The sequence below is a fragment of the Salmo salar genome, chromosome 01 (genome assembly GCF_965601325.2).
Source record: "Salmo salar chromosome 01, fSalSal1, whole genome shotgun sequence".
Taxonomy (NCBI): Eukaryota; Metazoa; Chordata; class Actinopteri; order Salmoniformes; family Salmonidae; genus Salmo; species Salmo salar.
Genome location: NC_138291.1, coordinates 2661962 through 2684051, shown reverse-complemented (window position 1 = coordinate 2684051; position 22090 = coordinate 2661962). Strand labels below are relative to the sequence as shown.

The 22090-nt window shown below is 45.1% G+C and overlaps 1 protein-coding gene across 2 annotated transcripts in view; it reads left to right on the top strand.

Moving 5' to 3' along the window:
- The window catches only part of manba (mannosidase, beta A, lysosomal), a 52008-nt gene extending 41566 nt beyond the window's left edge, over positions 1 to 10442 (top strand). For both annotated transcript variants that reach the window (XM_045703893.2, XM_045703937.2), the window contains 2 exons: positions 7679 to 7942; positions 8932 to 10442. In XM_045703893.2, coding sequence (XP_045559849.1) covers positions 7679 to 7942; positions 8932 to 9159 — 492 coding nt within the window. In that variant the 3' untranslated portion in view covers positions 9160 to 10442. The remainder of the gene's footprint in view (positions 1 to 7678; positions 7943 to 8931) is intronic.
- The last annotated feature ends 11648 nt before the right edge of the window (positions 10443 to 22090 follow it).

Here is a 22090-nt window from a genome sequence, read left to right as displayed (position 1 = left end):
AACGCCGCCCGACCAAGGAGACAAGGACCGACTTTGGCGGAAGTTGTGACAACTGTATAAAATAAATAATTCAAATATTGATCTACAGTGCATTTGGAAAGTATTCCGACCCCTTGACTTTTTCCACATTTTGTTACGTTACAGCCTTATTCTAAAATGGATTACAAATATTTTTTTCCTCATCAATCTACACACAATAACCCATAATGACATCACAATACCCCATAATGACAAAGCGAAAACACATTTTTAAATGTTTGCTAATTTATAAAAAATAAAAAACAGATACCTTATTTACATAAGTCTTCAGACCCTTTGCTATGAGACTCTAAATTGAGCTCAGGTGCATCCTGTTTCCATTGATCATCCTTGAGATGTTTCTACAACTTGATTGGAGTCCACCTGTGGTAAATACAATTGATTGGACATGATTTGAATGATTAGGCACACACCTGTCTATATAAGGTCCCACAGTTGACAGTGCATGTCAGAGCAAAAACCAAGCCATGAGGTCGAAGAAATTGTCCATAGAGGTCTGAGACAGGATTGTGTCAAGGTACAGATCTGAGGAAGGGTACCAAAAAATGTCTGCAGCATTGAAGGTCCCTAAGAACACAGTGGCCTCCATCATTCTTAAATGGAAGAAGTTTGGAACCACCAAGACTCTTCCTAGAGCCAAACTGAGCAATCAGGGGAGAAGGGCCTTGGTCAGGGAGGCGACCAAGAACCCGATGGTCACTCTGACAGAGCTCCAGAGTTCCTCTGTGGAGATGGGGAAACCTTCCAGAAGGACAACCATCTCTGCAGCACTCCACCAACCATGCCTTTATGGTAGAGTGGCCAGACGGAAGCCACTCCTTAGTAAAAAAGCACATGACAGCCCACTTGGAGTTTGCCAAAAGGAACCTAAAGACTCTCAGACCATGAGAAACAAGATTCTCTGGTCTGACGAAACCAAGATTGAACTCATTGGCCTGAATGCCAAGCGTCATGTCTGGAGGAAACCTGCCACCATCCCTACAGTGAAGCATGTTGGTGGCAGCATCATGCTGTCAGATGTTTTTCAGTGGTAGGGACTGGGAGACTAGTCAGGATCGAGGGAAAGATGAACGGAGCAAAGTACAGAGAGATCCTTGATGAAAACCTGCTCCAGAGCGCTCAGGACCTCAGACTGGGGCGAAGGTTCACCTTCCAACAGGACAAGAACCCTAAGCACACAGCCAAGACAACGTAGGAGTGGCTTCAGGACAAGTCTCTGAATGTCCTTGAGTGGCCCAGTCAGAGCCCGATCTAACATCTCTGGAGAGACCTGAAAATAGCTGTGCAGTGATGCTCCCCATCCAACCTGACAGAGCTTGAGAGGATCTGCAGAGAAGAATGGGAGAAACTCCCCAAATACAGGTGTGTCAAGCTTGTAGCGTCGTACCCAAGAAGACTCGAGGCTGTAACGGCTGCCAAAGTAAAGGGTCTGAATATTAAAATTTTTTATGAATTTGGAAACATTTCTAAAAACCAGTTTTTGCTTTGTCATTATGGAGTTGTTGGATTCGGGGTTAAACTTGGAACATTGTTATACTCAGAAGTATAGGAACATTAGTTACAAAAGAGACATGAGGGTTCGCTATAATGAAGCTTGGGAGGGGCTGAGCGCAGGGAAAACAATCGCATGTGACAGTACTGATAAGGGGAGAAACCGTTAAAGGCTCGTATCACTCAGCTCCCTGCTTAGCAAGAATGATGCAATGTTTAGCGATAAGGAGGAGACTCCACCCAAAGTGGGGTATGAATATTACAACGGGGGAAGCCATGTCTGTGTCTGAATTACAGCTGTATCGACCCTTTGGGGATAATTAAACTTGGTTAAGCTTCTCTAGTATTTACTCTGAAAATTTTAATCTAACGGGGTATTGTGATGTCATTATGGGGTATTGTGATGTCATTATGGGGTATTGTGATGTCATTATGGGGTATTGTGATGTCATTATGGGGTATTGTGATGTCATTATGAGGTATTGTGTGTAGATTGATGAGGGGGAAAAAACAATTTCATTAATTTTAGTATAAGGCTGTAACGTAACAAAATGTGGAAAAAGTCAAAGGGTCTGAATACTTTCTGAATGCACTGTATATTGCATGCATTAAAAAAAAATTGAAAATTATATTATTTTATACTAATACAATTGCTCAGAGAAAAATATTTTGTTTACAAAGTAATACAAAAAAAAAAAGATCGGGGTCAAAATTATTGCCACCCGTAATTTCAGTTCTCCAGCACCCTCCTCTTGTTAGGATAACGACACTGAGCCTTTTTCTCTAAAATGTTTTATGAGATTAGAGAACACATTAGGAGGGATCCTCAGACCAGTCCTCCATACAGAACACATTAGGAGGGATCTCAGACCAGTCCTCCATACAGAACACATTAGGAGGGATCTCAGACCAGCCCTCTATACAGAACACATTAGGAGGGATCCTCAGACCAGTCCTCAATACAGAACACATTAGGAGGGATCTTAGACCAGTCCTCCATACAGAACACATTAGGAGGGATCCTCAGACCAGTCCTCTATACAGAACACATTAGGAGGGATCCTCAGACCAGTCCTCTATACAGAACACATTAGGAGGGATCTCAGACCAGTCCTCCATACAGAACACATTAGGAGGGATCCTCAGACCAGTCCTCTATACAGAACACATTAGGAGGGATCTGAGACCAGTCCTCTATACAGAACACATTAGGAGGGATCTCAGACCAGTCCTCCATACAGAACACATTAGGAGGGATCTGAGACCAGTCCTCCATACAGAACACATTAGGAGGGATCCTCAGACCAGTCCTCTATACAGAACACATTAGGAGGGATCCTCAGACCAGTCCTCCATACAGAACACATTAGGAGGGATCTCAGACCAGTCCTCCATACAGAACACATTAGGAGGGATCTGAGACCAGTCCTCCATACAGAACACATTAGGAGGGATCCTCAGACCAGTCCTCTATACAGAACACATTAGGAGGGATCCTCAGACCAGTCCTCCATACAGAACACATTAGGAGGGATCCTCAGACCAGTCCTCCATACAGAACACATTAGGAGGGATCTCAGACCAGTCCTCCATACAGAACACATTAGGAGGGATCTGAGACCAGTCCTCCATACAGAACACATTAGGAGGGATCCTCAGACCAGTCCTCTCTACAGAACACATTAGGAGGGATCCTCAGACCAGTCCTCCATACAGAACACATTAGGAGGGATCCTCAGACCAGTCCTCTATACAGAACACATTAGGAGGGATCCTCAGACCAGTCCTCCATACAGAACACATTAGGAGGGATCTGAGACCAGTCCTCCATACAGAACACATTAGGAGGGATCTGAGACCAGTCCTCCATACAGAACACATTAGGAGGGATCCTCAGACCAGTCCTCCATACAGAACACATTAGGAGGGATCTCAGACCAGTCCTCCATACAGAACACATTAGGAGGGATCCTCAGACCAGTCCTCCATACAGAACACATTAGGAGGGATCCTCAGACCAGTCCTCCATACAGAACACATTAGGAGGGATCCTCAGACCAGTCCTCTATACAGAACACATTAGGAGGGATCCTCAGACCAGTCCTCTATACAGAACACATTAGGAGGGATCTTAGACCAGTCCTCCATACAGAACACATTAGGAGGGATCTCAGACCAGTCCTCCATACAGAACACATTAGGAGGGATCCTCAGACCAGTCCTCCATACAGAACACATTAGGAGGGATCCTCAGACCAGTCCTCTATACAGAACACATTAGGAGGGATCCTCAGACCAGTCCTCCATACAGAACACATTAGGAGGGATCTCAGACCAGTCCTCCATACAGAACACATTAGGAGGGATCTGAGACCAGTCCTCTATACAGAACACATTAGGAGGGATCCTCAGACCAGTCCTCCATACAGAACACATTAGGAGGGATCCTCAGACCAGTCCTCCATACAGAACACATTAGGAGGGATCCTCAGACCAGTCCTCCATACAGAACACATTAGGAGGGATCCTCAGACCAGTCCTCCATACAGAACACATTAGGAGGGATCTCAGACCAGTCCTCTATACAGAACACATTAGGAGGGATCCTCAGACCAGTCCTCTATACAGAACACATTAGGAGGGATCTCAGACCAGTCCTCTCTACAGAACACATTAGGAGGGATCCTCAGACCAGTCCTCCATACAGAACACATTAGGAGGGATCTCAGACCAGTCCTCCATACAGAACACATTAGGAGGGATCCTCAGACCAGTCCTCAATACAGAACACATTAGGAGGGATCCTCAGACCAGTCCTCCCTACAGAACACATTAGGAGGGATCCTCAGACCAGTCCTCTATACAGAACACATTAGGAGGGATCCTCAGACCAGTCCTCCATACAGAACACATTAGGAGGGATCCTCAGACCAGTCCTCCATACAGAACACATTAGGAGGGATCTCAGACCAGTCCTCCATACAGAATCTTTTCAGATTCTTGATATCCTTCGTCTGGTCTTACGGACTGCCCTCTTCAAATAAAATGCCATGTTTTCAATAGGTTTCATATCTGAAGACTGAGATGGCCATTCCAAAATGTCGATTTTTTGGGGGGGGGGTCAATGAACCATTTCTTTGTGGATTTTGATGTGTGCTTGGGGTCTTGTTTTTCTTGTCTTGTTGGAATATGCTCTTGGAAGTGTCAGAGGCAAACAGCTTTTTGGCTAAAACATAGCCTGGTACTTGATGTCATTGACCTTAACAAGGGCTAAAGGACAGGTTTGAAGCAAAATGGTACATCTTCAATATTATGGGGCTAATTTGCTTCCACTGGTCCTGGGGCCCTTTTTAAGGTCATGCAATGTACCAGGCACCAGGACATTTTATCCAACAAAACCTGGTTGCCTCAGCCAGGAGCCTGACATTCCAAGTGGGTCTTCCAGCAAGACAATAACCCCAAGGACACGTCAAAATCCACAAAGAAAAACAATAAAGTTCAGTATTTATTTTATACCGTCTTTTTCTCGTCTTTATCAAGGGTGTCAATAATTATGGACCTGATTGTATTTATGTAAGTACTTCACAACTGCCCCGTAGTCTCCAGGCAGGCTAAGTGGATAACTGTGTTCCCTCCGTAGTCTTCAGGCAGGCTAAGTGGATAACTGTGTTCCTCTGTAGTCCCCAGGCAGGCTAAGTGGATAACTGTGCTCCTCTGTAGTCTCCAGGCAGGCTAAGTGGATAACTCTGTTCCTCCGTAGTCTCCAGGCAGGCTAAGTGGATAACTGTGTTCCTCCGTAGTCTCCAGGCAGGCTAAGTGGATAACTGTGTTCCCTCCGTAGTCTCCAGGCAGGCTAAGTGGATAACTGTGTTCCTCTATAGTCCCCAGGCAGGCTAAGTGGATAACTGTGTTCCTCTGTAGTCCCCAGGCAGGCTAAGTGGATAACTGTGCTCCTCTGTAGTCTCCAGGCAGGCTAAGTGGATAACTGTGTTCCCTCCGTAGTCCACAGGCAGGCTAAGTGGATAACTGTGATCCTCTATAGTCCCCAGGCAGGCTAAGTGGATAACTGTGCTCCTCTGTAGTCCCCAGGCAGGCTAAGTGGATAACTGTGTTCCTCCGTAGTCTCCAGGCAGGCTAAGTGGATAACTGTGTTCCCTCCGTAGTCTCCAGGCAGGCTAAGTGGATAACTGTGTTCCTCTATAGTCCCCAGGCAGGCTAAGTGGATAACTGTGTTGCTCCGTAGTCCCCAGGCAGGCTAAGTGGATAACTGTGTTCCTCTATAGTCCCCAGGCAGGCTAAGTGGATAACTGTGTTCCTCTATAGTCCCCAGGCAGGCTAAGTGGATAACTGTGATCCTCTATAGTCCCCAGGCAGGCTAAGTGGATAACTGTGTTCCTCTATAGTCCCCAGGCAGGCTAAGTGGATAACTGTGTTCCTCTATAGTCCCCAGGCAGGCTAAGTGGATAACTGTGATCCTCTATAGTCCCCAGGCAGGCTAAGTGGATAACTGTGATCCTCTATAGTCCCCAGGCAGGCTAAGTGGATAACTGTGATCCTCTATAGTCCCCAGGCAGGCTAAGTGGATAACTGTGTTCCTCTATAGTCCCCAGGCAGGCTAAGTGGATAACTGTGATCCTCTATAGTCCCCAGGCAGGCTAAGTGGATAACTGTGATCCTCTATAGTCCCCAGGCAGGCTAAGTGGATAACTGTGATCCTCTATAGTCCCCAGGCAGGCTAAGTGGATAATTGTGATCCAACACCATCAGTTTTTATTTATGTATTTTATTTCACCTTTATTTAACCAGGTAGGCCAGTTGAGAACAAGTTCTCATTTGCAACTGCGACCTGGCCAAGATAAAGCAAAGCAGTTCGACACAAACAACAACACAGAGTTACACATGGAGTAAACAAACATACAATCAATAATACAGTAGAAAAATCTATATACAGCATGTGCAAATGAGGTAGGATAAGAGAGGTAAGGCAATAAATAGGCCATGGTGGCAAAGTAATTACAATATTTAAACACTGGAATGGTAGGATGTGCAGAAGATGAATGTGCAAGTAGAGATACTGGGGTGCAAAGGAGCAAGATAAATAAATAAATACAGTAGGGGATGAGGTAGTTGGATGGGCTATTTACAGATGGGCTATGTACAGGTGCAGTGATCTGTGAGCTGCTCTGACAGCTGGTGCTTAAAGCTAGTGAGGGAGATATGAGTCTCCAGCTTCAGTGATTTTTGCAGTTAGTTCCAGTCATTGGCAGCAGGGAATTGGAAGGAAAGGTGGCCAAATGAGGAATTGGCTTTGGGGGTGACCAGTGAAATATACCTGCTGGAGCGCGTGCTACGGGTGGGTGCTGCTATGGTGACCAGTGAGCTGAGATAAGGCGGGGCTTTACCTAGCAAAGACTTATAGATGACCTGGAGCCAGTGGGTTTGGCGACGAGTATGAAGCGAGGGCCAGCCAACGAGAGCGTACAGGTCGCAGTGGTAGATAGTATATGGGGCTTTGGTGACAAAACGGATGGCCCTGTGATAGACTGCATCCAATTTGTTGAGTAGAGTGTCGGAGGCTATTTTGTAAATGACATCGCTGAAGTCGAGGATCGGTAGGATAGTCAGTTTTACGAGGGTATGTTTGGCAGCATGAGTGAAGGATGCTGATTCTAGATTTAATTTTGGGCAGCTGGGAGGAGGTACTCTTATTCTCCATGGACTTTACCGTGTCCCAGAACCTTTTTGAGTTTGTGCTGCAGGGATGCAGATTTCTGTTTGAAAAAGCTAGCCTTTGCTTTCCTAACTGCTTGTGTATATTGGTTCCTAACTTCCCTGAAAAGTTGCATATCGCGGGGGCTATTCGATGCTAATGCAGTACGCCACAGGATGTTTTTGTGCTGGTCAAGAGCAGTCAGGTCTGGAGAGAACCAAGGACTATATCTGTTCCTGGTTCTACATTTTTTGAATGGGGCATGCTTATTTAAGATGGTGAGGAAAGCACTTTTAAAGAATAACCAGGCATCCTCTACTGACGGGATGAGGTCAGTGTCATTCCAGGATACCCGGGCCAGGTCGATTAGAAAGGCCTGCTCGCTGAAGTGTTTTAGGGAGCGGGTACTGATTGTAGACTAATGTATCTTGTCGTCAGGTTTCAGTCTATGAGTGGAGCAGTCTGGATCCCGTGTGCACTGTGGCTTCTGGATTGGTGCTCGTGGAAGGAGGAAGTGCTGAGGTCATCCACAAACAGCCAATCACAGCCCTGCTGGCTGGGTGTGGGGGCGGGAGCTGTACCCGCCTCACCTGTCTCTTGACCTTTCACCTCGAGGACGTCAACAGCCAGCAAGGTCCCATTAATCACCTCTTCCTCAGCTCGCCGAAAAACGCCCAGGGGATGCTGAGACCCAACATCTCGGTAAGATGGAGCGACAGCACACACTCCAGCAGCCAATGACATCACTCCAGCAGCCAATGACATCACTACAACTGACTGACTGACCGCCTCATCATGAGTTCTGCTTCTAATTATGTCATATTGACACATATTCGTCTACTGGATCTCCTATAGGGTAGTCTGGGTTAGTATACAGGAGGACTAATGTATACCCTCTTAGGGTAGTCTGGGTTAGTATACAGGAGGACTAATGTATACCCTCTTAGGGTAGTCTGGGTTAGTATACAGGAGGACTAATGTATATACCCTCTTAGGGTAGTCTGGGTTAGTATACAGGAGGACTAATGTATACCCTCTTAGGGTAGTCTGGGTTAGTATACAGGAGGACTAATGTATACCCTCTTAGGGTAGTCTGGGTTAGTATACAGGAGGACTAATGTATATACCCTCTTAGGGTAGTCTGGGTTAGTATACAGGAGGACTAATGTATATACCCTCTTAGGGTAGTCTGGGTTAGTATACATATTGTTATTGGTTGTGCATTATAATGCATTACGCATAGTTCACACGGTGTTATATATGTGCTTATAACACATTATGAACAGGGTATTATTAGTAGTAGTGGACCAGGAGTGCTTTGTTTTCAGTCCCTCTCTCTCTGGATGGTCAGTATGACTACTATAGTGACCTCTCTCTCTCTCTCTCTCTCTCTCTCTCTCGGATGGTCAGTATGACTACTATAGTGACCTCTCTCTCTCTCTCTCTCTGGATGGTCAGTATGACTACTATAGTGACCTCTCTCTCTCTCTGGATGGTCAGTATGACTACTATAGTGACCTCTCTCTCTCTCTCTCTCTCTCTGGATGGTCAGTATGACTACTATAGTGACCTCTCTCTCTCTCTCTCTCTCTCTCTGGATGGTCAGTATGACTACTATAGTGACCTCTCTCTCTCTCTCTCTCTCTCTCTCTCTCTCTCTCTCTCTCTCTCTCTCTGTCTCTGTCTCTCAGGCCGAGGTGCAGCAGGACGAGACGGGACGATACACTGTGGCCCTGAAGTCCTCTGCCGTAGCAGCTTTCGTATGGCTGGATGTGGGGGACGTCCCAGGACGATTCAGCACCAACGGATTCCTCATGACCACCAGGAACAGAACGGTCACCTTTAACCCCTGGGGTCCCACCAGTAGCCAGCAGCTAACCCGGGCCCTGACTGTTACGTCATTGAGAGATGTGTACTGACTATCTTGCGTATGAAATGGCATCCCATACCCTACATAGTGCACTACTTTTGACCAGAACTCTATGGGTTGTACACTATATAGGGAATAGGGTGCCATTTTGGACGTACTTACTGAACCACTACCCAGTACCCAGGAGTTAACCCAAACCCTCTCCCTAAACTCTCTCAGAGATGAGTACTGAGCAAGGTTATTATAGTAAACGAAAACTAATCATGAGAAAACGATTTAGTAAACTGAAATAAAATAAAACTACTCTTAAACTATTGTCTTTGACTCTAAAACGAACCAAAATCAAATAAAAATGACTGTAGTTATGTAACATATCTAAGACTCGCAAAATAGATCAAGATGAACTTAACTCGCTAGTAGCCAGATAACGCCAGCTAGCCAGCTAGCCAGATAACGCCAGCTAGCCAGATAACGCCAGATAACGGCAGCTAGCCAGATAACGTCAGCTAGCCAGATAACGTCAGCTAGCCAGATAACGTCAGCTAGCCAGATAATGTCAGCTAGCCAGCTAGCCAGATAACGCCAGCTAGCCAGATAACGTCAGCTAGCCAGAAAACGTCAGCTAGCCAGATAACGTCAGCTAGCCAGATAACGTCAGCTAGCCAGATAACGTCAGCTAGCCAGATAACACCAGCTAGCCAGATAACGTCAGCTAGCCAGATAACGTCAGCTAGCCAGATAACGTCAGCTAGCCAGATAACACCAGCTAGCCAGATAACGTCAGCTAGCCAGATAACGTCAGCTAGCCAGATAACGTCAGCTATCCAGATAACGTCAGCTAGCCAGATAACGTCAGCTAGCCAGATAACGTCAGCTAGCCAGATAACGTCAGCTAGCCAGATAATTTTCTGAGGATACCAACAGAAGTTAGGGTAATTACTGAGGATGGCGCCAGAAGTTAGGCTAATTACATGGGAGTAACGGGAATACCCTACTTCTGTACCCTACACGGGGGTGTGATCACGCTTCGCCTGCAACTCAATCAATTTGACAAAAATAACATTTTCTGGTGCTCCTAAATTTCATGTGGTGCTCCTAATTTTTTTAAAGTAGGGAGCACCAGTGCTACCAATTATTAATATATATATATATAATTTTTTTTTAATTTAAAGCCCTGACTGAGACCCTCTCCCTAACCTACCTCAGAGATGAGTACTGAGACATGAGAAACCACAACACACTCTGACAGCTGGATGGACAATTTTGTGTGTGGGATTTGTTGTAAATAAGATACAATAATAAATGTACAATAATAAAGTAAATGGAGATATATTTTGTATGGTTTTATTTTGCTATAATTTAGATTAGTCTATTTCAGACTACAAGGAAAGTTCAATGTTGTGGGTAATAAGGCTTTACATACACTAACTAACTAACTAACTAGCTAACTACTGTAGGTCATTGGGTCTAGGAGCCTACAGTAGTAAATAGGACCTCTGTAGGTCATTGGGTCTAGGAGTCTACAGTAGTAAATAGGACCTCTGTAGGTCATTGGGTCTAGGAGCCTACAGTAGTAAATAGGACCTCTGTAGGTCATTGGGTCTAGAGTCTACAGTAAATAGGACCTCTGTAGGTCATTGGGTCTAGGAGCCTACAGTAGTAAATAGGACCTCTGTAGGTCATTGGGTCTAGGAGTCTACAGTAAATAGGACCTCTGTAGGTCATTGGGTCTAGGAGCCTACAGTAGTAAATAGGACCTCTGTAGGTCATTGGGTCTAGAGTCTACAGTAAATAGGACCTCTGTAGGTCATTGGGTCTAGGAGTCTACAGTAGTAAATAGGACCTCTGTAGGTCATTGGGTCTAGGAGCCTACAGTAGTAAATAGGACCTCTGTAGGTCATTGGGTCTAGAGTCTACAGTAAATAGGACCTCTGTAGGTCATTGGGTCTAGGAGCCTACAGTAGTAAATAGGACCTCTGTAGGTCATTGGGTCTAGGAGCCTACAGTAGTAAATAGGACCTCTGTAGGTCATTGGGTCTAGAGTCTACAGTAAATAGGACCTCTGTAGGTCATTGGGTCTAGGAGTCTACAGTAGTAAATAGGACCTCTGTAGGTCATTGGGTCTAGGAGCCTACAGTAGTAAATAGGACCTCTGTAGGTCATTGGGTCTAGGAGTCTACAGTAGTAAATAGGACCTCTGTAGGTCATTGGGTCTAGGAGTCTACAGTAGTAAATAGGACCTCTGTAGGTCATTGGGTCTAGGAGTCTACAGTAAATAGGACCTCTGTAGGTCATTGGGTCTAGGAGCCTACAGTAGTAAATAGGACCTCTGTAGGTCATTGGGTCTAGGAGTCTACAGTAAATAGGACCTCTGTAGGTCATTGGGTCTAGGAGCCTACAGTAGTAAATAGGACCTCTGTAGGTCATTGGGTCTAGGAGCCTACAGTAGTAAATAGGACCTCTGTAGGTCATTGGGTCTAGGAGCCTACAGTAGTAAATAGGACCTCTGTAGGTCATTGGGTCTAGGAGCCTACAGTAGTAAATAGGACCTCTGTAGGTCATTGGGTCTAGGAGTCTACAGTAAATAGGACCTCTGTAGGTCATTGGGTCTAGGAGCCTACAGTAAATAGGACCTCTGTAGGTCATTGGGTCTAGGAGCCTACAGTAGTAAATAGGACCTCTGTAGGTCATTGGGTCTAGGAGCCTACAGTAGTAAATAGGACCTCTGTAGGTCATTGGGTCTAGGAGTCTACAGTAAATAGGACCTCTGTAGGTCATTGGGTCTAGGAGCCTACAGTAGTAAATAGGACCTCTGTAGGTCATTGGGTCTAGGAGCCTACAGTAGTAAATAGGACCTCTGTAGGTCATTGGGTCTAGAGCCTACAGTAGTAAATAGGACCTCTGTAGGTCATTGGGTCTAGGAGCCTACAGTAGTAAATAGGACCTCTGTAGGTCATTGGGTCTAGGAGTCTACAGTAAATAGGACCTCTGTAGGTCATTGGGTCTAGGAGTCTACAGTAAATAGGACCTCTGTAGGTCATTGGGTCTAGGAGCCTACAGTAGTAAATAGGACCTCTGTAGGTCATTGGGTCTAGGAGCCTACAGTAAATAGGACCTCTGTAGGTCATTGGGTCTAGGAGTCTACAGTAAATAGGACCTCTGTAGGTCATTGGGTCTAGGAGCCTACAGTAAATAGGACCTCTGTAGGTCATTGGGTCTAGGAGCCTACAGTAGTAAATAGGACCTCTGTAGGTCATTGGGTCTAGGAGCCTACAGTAGTAAATAGGACCTCTGTAGGTCATTGGGTCTAGGAGCCTACAGTAAATAGGAATACCATGAAGTGATATCCACAAGGACACAAGTACCCTTCATATTTCACTTAGTCTTCACTGTTCCCGCTACCCAAACTACAGCTTGTAAAACTGGGATTGAAGTAGCAGTCAAATGTACTTTTAGGAATTATACAATCCCTGTTTCATGTGTTTTCATATGGGGGGGGCTATTAACTCATAATAGCCCCCCCATAATCCTCTACTAAATGTTTTCATTCTGTAATTCAGTGAACGCGTTGCAATTTGCCAGGCATGTGTGTGGGTGGTCAGCTCCGTATTCGTGATCTTTGAACTGCAAGAGTGCTTTCTGATCACTGCAACTACTGATAGGATAGGATAGGATAGGATAGGATAGGATAGGATAGCCCGACTAGTGTTGATTCAGTGAACATCACAGGACGAACGAAGTAACCTCTACAGGATCGCTGTCTCAAAATAGGGACAGTTGCTCCTCAATATGCGATATGGGACTAGAATGGCGTAGTAAACAACAGCGAACTTTCCGGGACATAGACATGTTTCATATTGTCAGAAAGCTTAAATGATTGTTCATCTAACTGCAGTGTCCAATTTACAGTAGCTGTTACAGCGAGAAAAAAAATACCATGCTATTGTTTGGAGGATAGTGTACAACAACAAAACACTCATTAAGGCAACTGGTTTGATACATTCACTTCTAACTGTAAATAATGTACTTGCATTCAGTAATCTGGCTCTGATTTGTCACCCTGAGGGTCCCAGAGATAAAATGTAGCATCGTTTTGTTTGATAAAATCAATTTTTATATCCTAACATGATCCATGTTGTATACAGTGTTTTGCATAAATTCCGACTCTTTCAACTTGCAACAAAATCTTTTTTTTTTTTTTTAACCCGGTCAAGTTCTGTTTCTGTGCAATCCTCAGCCACTCTAGAAGGCAACCAAACGTGTTTACATTTTACATTTACATTTTTAGTCATTTAGCAGATGCTCTTATCCAGAGCGACTTACAGTAGTGAATACATACATTTCATACTTTTTTTTTCTCCCCGTACTGGTCCCCCGTGGAATCAAACCCATAACCCTGGCGTTGCAAACACCATGCTCTACCAACTGAGCCACACGGGACCACCGTGTTTCATCATTCTACATGACATATTGGCTACACAACATGTCAATTAGCCCATGAAGGTCAGCCATCATTACGCGCCAATGAGACGAGAGGTGTTCACTTGCACCACTAAGTCAGAACAATAGTCTTACATTTTGAGGGGAAAAGGGACAAAATGATTAGCGTGAGGCACATGGGCTACTAACAGCTTACTACACAACATACACTTAGTATTACTTTCTTAGTTACAGTGTACACATCTCCCTGGCATATTACATCATTTATGCAGCAGCATACAAGACATTTTTGGACTCACCTTGTTGCGCTGTGCTGACTTGAACAGGAAGGTGGCGCGGCGGTCCTTCGTGGCCTAACTTTGTCATCAAAGTCTGGCATTCTCTGGATATATGATGCTTTCAAGACAACAGGGAACTCTGAAAAAACCCAGAGGTCAAATCATGACGTCAGTGATCTTCAGGTCAGAGATCTTGAAAGATGCCCGAGTTCTGTGTTGGGTTGACTGTTCGAAACGTATTTTCTCTTCATACTTTCTCTTCATATGACAAGGATGGAAAAGGATTTGCCAGTAGGTTGTTGACTTGATTCATGATGATGACTGCTAGTTTGCCAGCTAAGATTTTGAAAGTATGATGTTGACATTATCAGTCCATTCAAAACTATGGTAGATATAACGTGATTTGAAGTCATTTTATCTGTGACCAATGACCTTGAGATTTCTTGGATGGGCACTTCTAATGTAAATCTATGGCAGCACCCAAAGGGCTTGAATTTTTTGTGCTCTACCCGTAGATTTTGCGGTGACGTAGTGTCCCCATGAGTGACAGAACACTGAGCCATTTTCCGGTCACAGCTTGTAGACTTGTTTACGTGCTACTGTGCGGTTTGTTGCTAACCTTACTTTGCTACCTGACTACTTCACGGTTTTTATTTTTTAATTATCGTTTTATATTAAAATTTTTCCCTCGCTCGACTTTTTTCATTCTGCTTTTTCACCTCGGATGCTTTATCTGGACGTGGTTCTACAGGACCTCCACCAGACGAAGCTAAGTAGTAACTTTAACATGATGCCTTCTAATTGCAGTCGCTGTGCTCATAATATACAGGAGAACGATCGCCTTACGGCGAGGATAGCTGTGCTGCAAGCCCAGCTTCAGACGCAATCGTTAGGCAAGGGTAATTTCAGTGTAGGAAAGGTTGAAACAGGGTCTGTGCCACTAGTAAGTACAGATAGTAACGTTAGTATAAACCCCCTCGCACGGTCCCCGCAGCCGGACAACTTTCTCATGGCTTCGGGAGGGAAATGCTGTAGGAATGCTCATTCAGCCAACAGAAACTTTCAACCGGTTCTCCCCATTAAGCAACGGGTCGAAGTCAGAGGCCGAGCCTTTTCTGGTCTCTACTCCTCCCGTAACGGGGTCAGAGGCCGAGCCTTCTCTGGTCTCTCCTCCTCCCGTTACGGGGTCAGAGGCCGAGACTTCTCTGGTCTCTACTCCTCCCGTTACGGGGTCAGAGGCCGAGACTTCTCTGGTCTCTACTCCTCCCGTTTTGCGGTCTGAGCCGCCGAAGCCTCCCACCATCTGACAGATTGAAAACCCTAGTCATTAGCGACTCCATTACCCGCAGTATTAGACTTAAAACTAATCATCCAGCGATCATACACTGTTTACCAGGGGGCAGGGCTACCGACGTTAAGGCTAATCTGAAGATGATGCTGGCTAAAGCTAAAACTGGCGAGTGTAGAGAGTATAGGGATATTGTTATCCACGTCGGCACCAAGAATGTTAGGATGAAACAGTCAGAGGTCACCAAGCGTAACATAGCTTCAGCGTGTAAATCAGCTAGAAAGATGTGTCGGCATCGATTAATTGTCTCTGGCCCCTTCCCAGTTAGGGGGCGTGAGGGGCTCTACAGCAGAGTCTCTCAACTCAATCGCTGGTTGAAAACTGTTTTCTGAACATAGACAGGGCTCTAACTCCTCTAGCTCCACAATGAGATAGGGTGCAGGCCAGGCAGCAGGCTGTTAGCCAGCCTGCCAGCTTAGTGGAGTCTGCCACTAGCACAGTCAGTGTAGTCAGCTCAGCTATCCCCATTGAGACCGTGTCTGTGCCTCGACCTAGGTTGAGCAAAACTAAACATGGCGGTGTTCGCCTTAGCAATCTCACTAGAATAAAGACCCTCTCCATTCCTGCCATTATTGAAAGAGATCGTGATACCTCACATCTTAAAATAGGGCTACTTAATGTTAGATCCCTCACTTCCAAGGCAGTTATAGTCAATGAACTAATCACTGATCATAATATTGATGTGATTGGCCTGACTGAAACATGGCCTGATGAATTTATTGTGTTAAATGAGGCCTCTCCTCCTGGTTACACTAGTGACCATATCCCCCGCGCATCCTGCAAAGGCGGAGGTGTCGATAACATTCACGATAGAAAATGTCAATTTCCCCCACGAAAAACAACTTTGTTTTCATCTTTTGAGCTTCTAGTCATGAAATCTATGCAGCCTACTCAATCACTTTTTATAGCTACTGTTTACAGGCCTCCTGGGCCATATGCAGCGTTCCTCACTGAGTTCCCTGAATTCCTATCAGACCTTGTAATCACGGCAGATAATATTGACATTTTTGGTGACTTTAATATTCACATGGAAAAGTCCACAGACCCATTCCAAAAGGCTTTCGGAGCCATCATCGACTCAGTGGGTTTTGTCCAACATGTCTCTGGACCTACTCACTACCACAGTCAAACTCTAGATCTAGTTCTGTCCCGTGGAATAAATATTGTGGATATGAATGCTATAAATTCACAGACAATCCAAAGATTCCTAGATGCCCTTCCAGACTCCATCCACCTACCCAAGGAGGTCAGAGTACAAAAATCGGTTAACCACCTAACTGAGGAACTCAATTTAACCTTGCGTAATACCCTAGATGCAGTCGCACCCCTAAAAACAAAAAACAATTGTCATAAGAAACTAGCTCCATGGTATACAGAAAATACCCGAGCCCTGAAGCAAGCTTCCAGAAAATTGGAACGGAAATGGGACTACACCAAACTGGAAGTCTTCCGACTAGCTTGGAAAGACTGTACTATGCAGTATCGAAGAGCCCTCACTGCTGCTCGATCATCCTATTTTTCCAACTTAATTGAGGAAAATAAGAACAATCCAACATTTATTTTCGAAACTGTCGCAAAGTTAACTAAAAAGCAGCATTCCCCAAAAGAGGATGGCTTTCACTTCAGCAGTGATGAATTCATGAACTTCTTTGAGGAAAAGATCATTAGCAAATTACGGACTCCTCTTTAAATCTGCAAATTTCTCCAAAGCTCAGTTGTCCTGAGTCTGCACAACACTGCCAGGACCTAGGATCAAGGGAGACACTCAAGTGTTTTAGTACTATATCTCTTGACACATTGATGAAAATAGTCATGGCCTCTAAACCTTCAAGCTGCATACTGGACCCTATTCCAACTAAACTACTGAAAGAGCTGCTGAAAAAGCCAAACCTTGACCCAGAAAATATAAAAAACTATCGGCCTATATCGAATCTACCATTCCTCTCAAAAAAAATTAAAAAGCTGTTGCGCAGCAACTCACTGTCTCCCTGAAGACAAACAATGTATACGAAACGCTTCAGTCTGGTTTTAGACCCCATCATAGCACTGAGCCTGCACTTGTGAAGGTGGTAAATGACCTTTTAATGACGTCAGACCGAGGCTCTGCATCTGTCCTCGTGCTCCAAGATCTTAGTGCCGCTTTTGATACCATCGATCACCACATTCTTTTGGAGAGATTGGAAACCCAAATTGGTCTACAGGGACAGGTTCTGGCCTGGTTTAGATCTTATCTGTCGGAAAGATATCAGTTTGTCTCTGTGAATTGTTTGTCCTCTGACAAATCAACTGTACATTTCGGTGTTCCTCAAGGCTCCGTTTCAGGACCACTATTGTTTTCACTATATATTTTACCTCTTGGTGATGTCATTCGGAAACATAATGTTAACTTTCACTGCTATGCGGATGATACACAGCTGTACATTTCCCCAAAATTTCCCTCCCTGGAAGCCTGTGTTTCAGACATAAGGAAGTGGATTTTCTGCTTTTAAACTCGGACAAAACAGAGATTCTAGTTCTAGGTCCCAAGAAACAGAGATCTTCTGTTGAATCTGACAATTGATCTTGATGGTTGTACAGTTGTCTCAAATTAAACTGTGAAGGACCTCGGCGTTACTCTGGACCCTGATCTCTCTTTTGACGAACATTTCAAGACGAACGTTTCAAGTACAGCTTTTTTCCATCTACGTAACAAAAATCAGAAACTTTCTGTCCAAAATTGATGCAGAAAAATGTATCCATGCTTTTGTCACTTCTAGGTTAGATTACTGCAATGCTCTACTTTCCGGCTACCCGGATAAAGCACTAAATAAACTTCAGTTAGTGCTAAATACGGCTGATAGAATCCTGACTAGAACCAAAAAAAATGATCATATTACTCCAGTGCTAGCCTCTACACTGGCTTCCTGTTAAGGCTAGGGCTGATTTCATGATTTTACTGCTGACCTACAAAGCATTACATGGGCTTGCTCCTACCTATCTTTCCGTTTTGTTCCTGCCGTACATACCTACCCGTATGCTACAATCACAAGATGCAGGCCTACTTAGTGTCCCTAGAATTTCTAAGCAAACAGCTGGAGGCAGGGCTTTCTTCTATAGAGCAACATTTTTATGGAATGGTCTGCCTACCCATGTGAGAGATGCAGACTCGGTCTCAACCTTTAAGTCTTTACTGAAGTCTCATCTCTTCAGTGGGTCGTAGGATTGAGTGTAGTCTGGCCCAGGAGTGTGAAGGTGAACGGAAAGGCTGGAGCAACGAACCGCCCTTGCTGTCTCTGCCTGGCCGGTTCCCCTCTCTCCACTGGGATTCTCTGCCTCTAACCCTATTACAGGGGCTGAGTCACTGGCTTATTGGTGTTCTTCCATGCCGTCCCTAGGAGGGGTGCGTCACTTGAGTGGGTTGAGTCACTGACGTGGTCTTCCTGTCTGGGTTGGCGCCCCCCCTTGGGTTGTGCCGTGGCGGAGATCTTTGTGGGCTATACTCGGCCTTGTCTCAGGATGGTAAGTTGGTGGTTGAAGATATCCCTCTAGTGGTGTGGCGGCTGTGCTTTGGCAAAGTGGGTGGGGTTATATCCTGCCTGTTTGGCCCTGTCCGGGGGTATCGTCGGATGGGGCCACAGTGTCTCCTGACCCCTCCTGTCTCAGCCTCCAGTATTTATGCTGCAGTAGTTTATGTGTCGGGGGGCTAGGGTCAGTCTGTTACATCTGGAGTATTTCTCTTGTCTTATCCGGTGTCCTGTGTGAATTTAAGTATGCTCTCTCTAATTCTCTCTTTCTCTCTTTCTGTCTTTCTCTCGGAGGACCTGAGCCCTAGGACCATGCCTCAGGACTACCTGACATGATGACTCCTTGCTGTCCCCAGACCACCTGGCCGTGCTGCTGCTCCAGTTTCAACTGTTCTGCCTGCGGCTTTGGAACCCTGACCTGTTCACCGGACGTGCTACCTGTCCCAGACCTGCTGTTTTCAACTCTCTAGAGACAGCAGGAGCGATAGAGATACTCTCAATGATCGGCTATGAAAAGCCAACTGACATTTACTCTTGAAGTGCTGACTTGTTGCACCCTCGACAACTACTGTGATTATTATTATTTGACCATGCTCGTCATTTATGAACATTTGAACATCTTGGCCCATGTTCTGTTATAATCTCCACCCAGCACAGCCAGAAGAGGACTGGCCACCCCTCATAGCCTGGTTCCTCTCTAGGTTTCTTCCTAGGTTTTGGCCTATCTAGGGAGTTTTTCCTAGCCACCCCTCATAGCCTGGTTCCTCTCTAGGTTTCTTCCTAGGTTTTGGCCTTTCTAGGGAGTTTTTCCGAGCCACCGTGCTTCTACACCTGCATTGCTTGCTGTTTGGGGGTTTTAGTCTGGGTTTCTGTACAGCACTTTGAGATATCAGCTGATGTACGAAGGGCTTTAATAATACATTTGATTTTAATTGTATTTCTTTTTTTTTCTTTCTTTTTTTTAAAATTCTAATATTCACAGGAAAATGCCACGGGCACTATCTGATGTGTGGAGACATTTCACTGCAGCTAATGTAGAAGGAAAAGCTGTGTACATTTGCAAATACTGTGCCAAATCAGATGTGAAGAATGCAACAAAGATACAGAATCATCTGGCCAAGTGCATAAAGTTCCCTCAGCGCTCACAACAAGCAACCTCTGACAAAACTCCCTCTACTTCTATTGGAGGTGAAAATGATGAATCAGACACCTTATCGATACCAACAGCTAACGGTCCTCCTGGAATCAGACGTTTTTTGACACAATGGAGGAACATAGTCAGAGAAATGCTGATGAATGTCTTGCTCGAGCTGTGAATGCAACTGTTTCACCTCTGATGCTCACAGGCAATGTGTATTGGAAGAGATTTCTGAATGTTCTTTTCCCAGCATACACCCCTCCAACCAGACATGCTTTATCTACTCATTTGCTGGATGCAGAGTTCAACAGAGTTCAAGTGAAGGTCAAGCAAATCATAGAGAAAGCAGACTGTATTGCAATCATCCCTGATGGGTGGTCGAATGTTCGTGGGCAAGGAATAATTAACTACAGTGGAAGTCGGAAGTTTACATACACTTAGCTTGGAGTCATTAAAACTCGTTTTTCAACCACTCCACAAATTTATGGTTAACAATGTATATTTTTGACAAGTCGGTTCGGACATCTACTTTGTCCATGACACAAGTAATTTTTCCAACAATTGTTTACAGACAGATTATTTCACTTATAATTCACAGTATTACAATTCCAGTGGGTCAGAAGTTTACATACACTAAGTTGACTGGTGCCTTTAAACAGCTTGGAAAATTCCAGAAAATTATGTCATGGCTTTAGAAGCTTCTGATAGGCTAATTGACAACATTTGAGTCAATCGGCTTTGGCTAAATTGATTGCCACCGATATCCAGCCATTTTTGATCGTGGAGGACAGAGGTTTTAGAAAATATAGCAATAGTCTAAATCCAATGTACACTATTCCAAGCAGGAAAACCCCTTTCTAAATCACTTATTCCACAACTGTACGAGAGCACACAGGCTTCAGTGTGGGAAAGAGTCCAAAATACTTCTGTAGTTAGCTTTACCGCTGACTGCTGGACATCAAGGGTAACCACTTCTTACATGTCGGTTACATGTCATTTCATTGAAGATTTTTTTCGATGTCTAGCTGTCTTCTGGACTGCTTTGAGTTCAGCGACAGATACACCTCAGAGAACTTGGCAGAGGAACTGTGGCCAGAGAATGGCAAGTAGATGGAAAAATGGTCTGTTGTGTTAGCGACAATACAGCTAACATAACCAAAGCCGTGAACATTTTAAAATGAACCCATCATCCATGTCTCTCCCATACAATCAACCTGATTGTAAGAGAAGCTCTGAACGTGATGAAGCCCACTGTGGACAAAGTGAAAGCAGCTGTGGAATACTTCCACAGGAGCAAAGTAGGTGCTGAAAAACTGTAAGTCTACACAGCACCAGATAGGGATGCCTGAGCTGAGGACTAAACAAGACTGCACTACAAGGTGGAATTCAACATTTTATATGTTGAAGCGATTTCTTGAGTCAAAGGATGCTATCATCTCTAGCCTGGCCATTGTGAATGCACCTGTTGATGCTCTGACCCAAGAGGAATGGGAGGTGGTGGAGCAGGAGGTGTCCTGTAACCCTTTAAGCAGGTCACTGTGGAGATCAGTGGAGAGAGTTACAGTAAGCAGTTATTACTACATCAATATTTAATCTAGTATTATATATGTATATGAGCAGTAGATGAGAATGTAGTATCAGTAGACAAAATATGAACCTGAACTAATCAGTTACTGTTCTCTCTTTTCAGCTATGTGACAGCCTCACAAATGATACTCCTGTGTAAGGGTCTGCTGCGAATCACAGCCAGCCGCCAGAGAGGAAGCAAATGTAACCACAGGACATGTGACAGAGTTGATGGACACCCTGATTTCATCAATGGACAGAAAGTTACACAGAATGGAATATAATCACGTTCTATCAGAAACCGCTGGACTTGACCCCAGGTTTAAGAAGTTAGCCTTCAGTGATGCCAGAGCGATTGATGAGGCTCTTCAAAGAATAACCTCCGCAGCAGGGAGGGACAGCCCCAGCAGCCAGCTGGCTCAGGCACCAGGGCAACAGGAAGGAGAGGGAGGGAGGGACAGCCCCAGCAGCCAGCCGGCTCAGGCACCAGGGCAACAGGAAGAAGAGGGAGGGAGGGACAGCCCCAGCAGTCAGCTGGTTCAGGCACCATGGCAACAGGAAGGAGAGGGAGGGAGGGACAGCCCCAGCAGTCAGCTGGCTCAGGCACCAGGGCAACAGGAAGGAGAGGGAGGGAGGGACAGCCCCAGCAGCCAGCTGGCTCAGGCACCAGGGCAACAGGAAGAAGAGGGAGGGACAGCCCCAGCAGT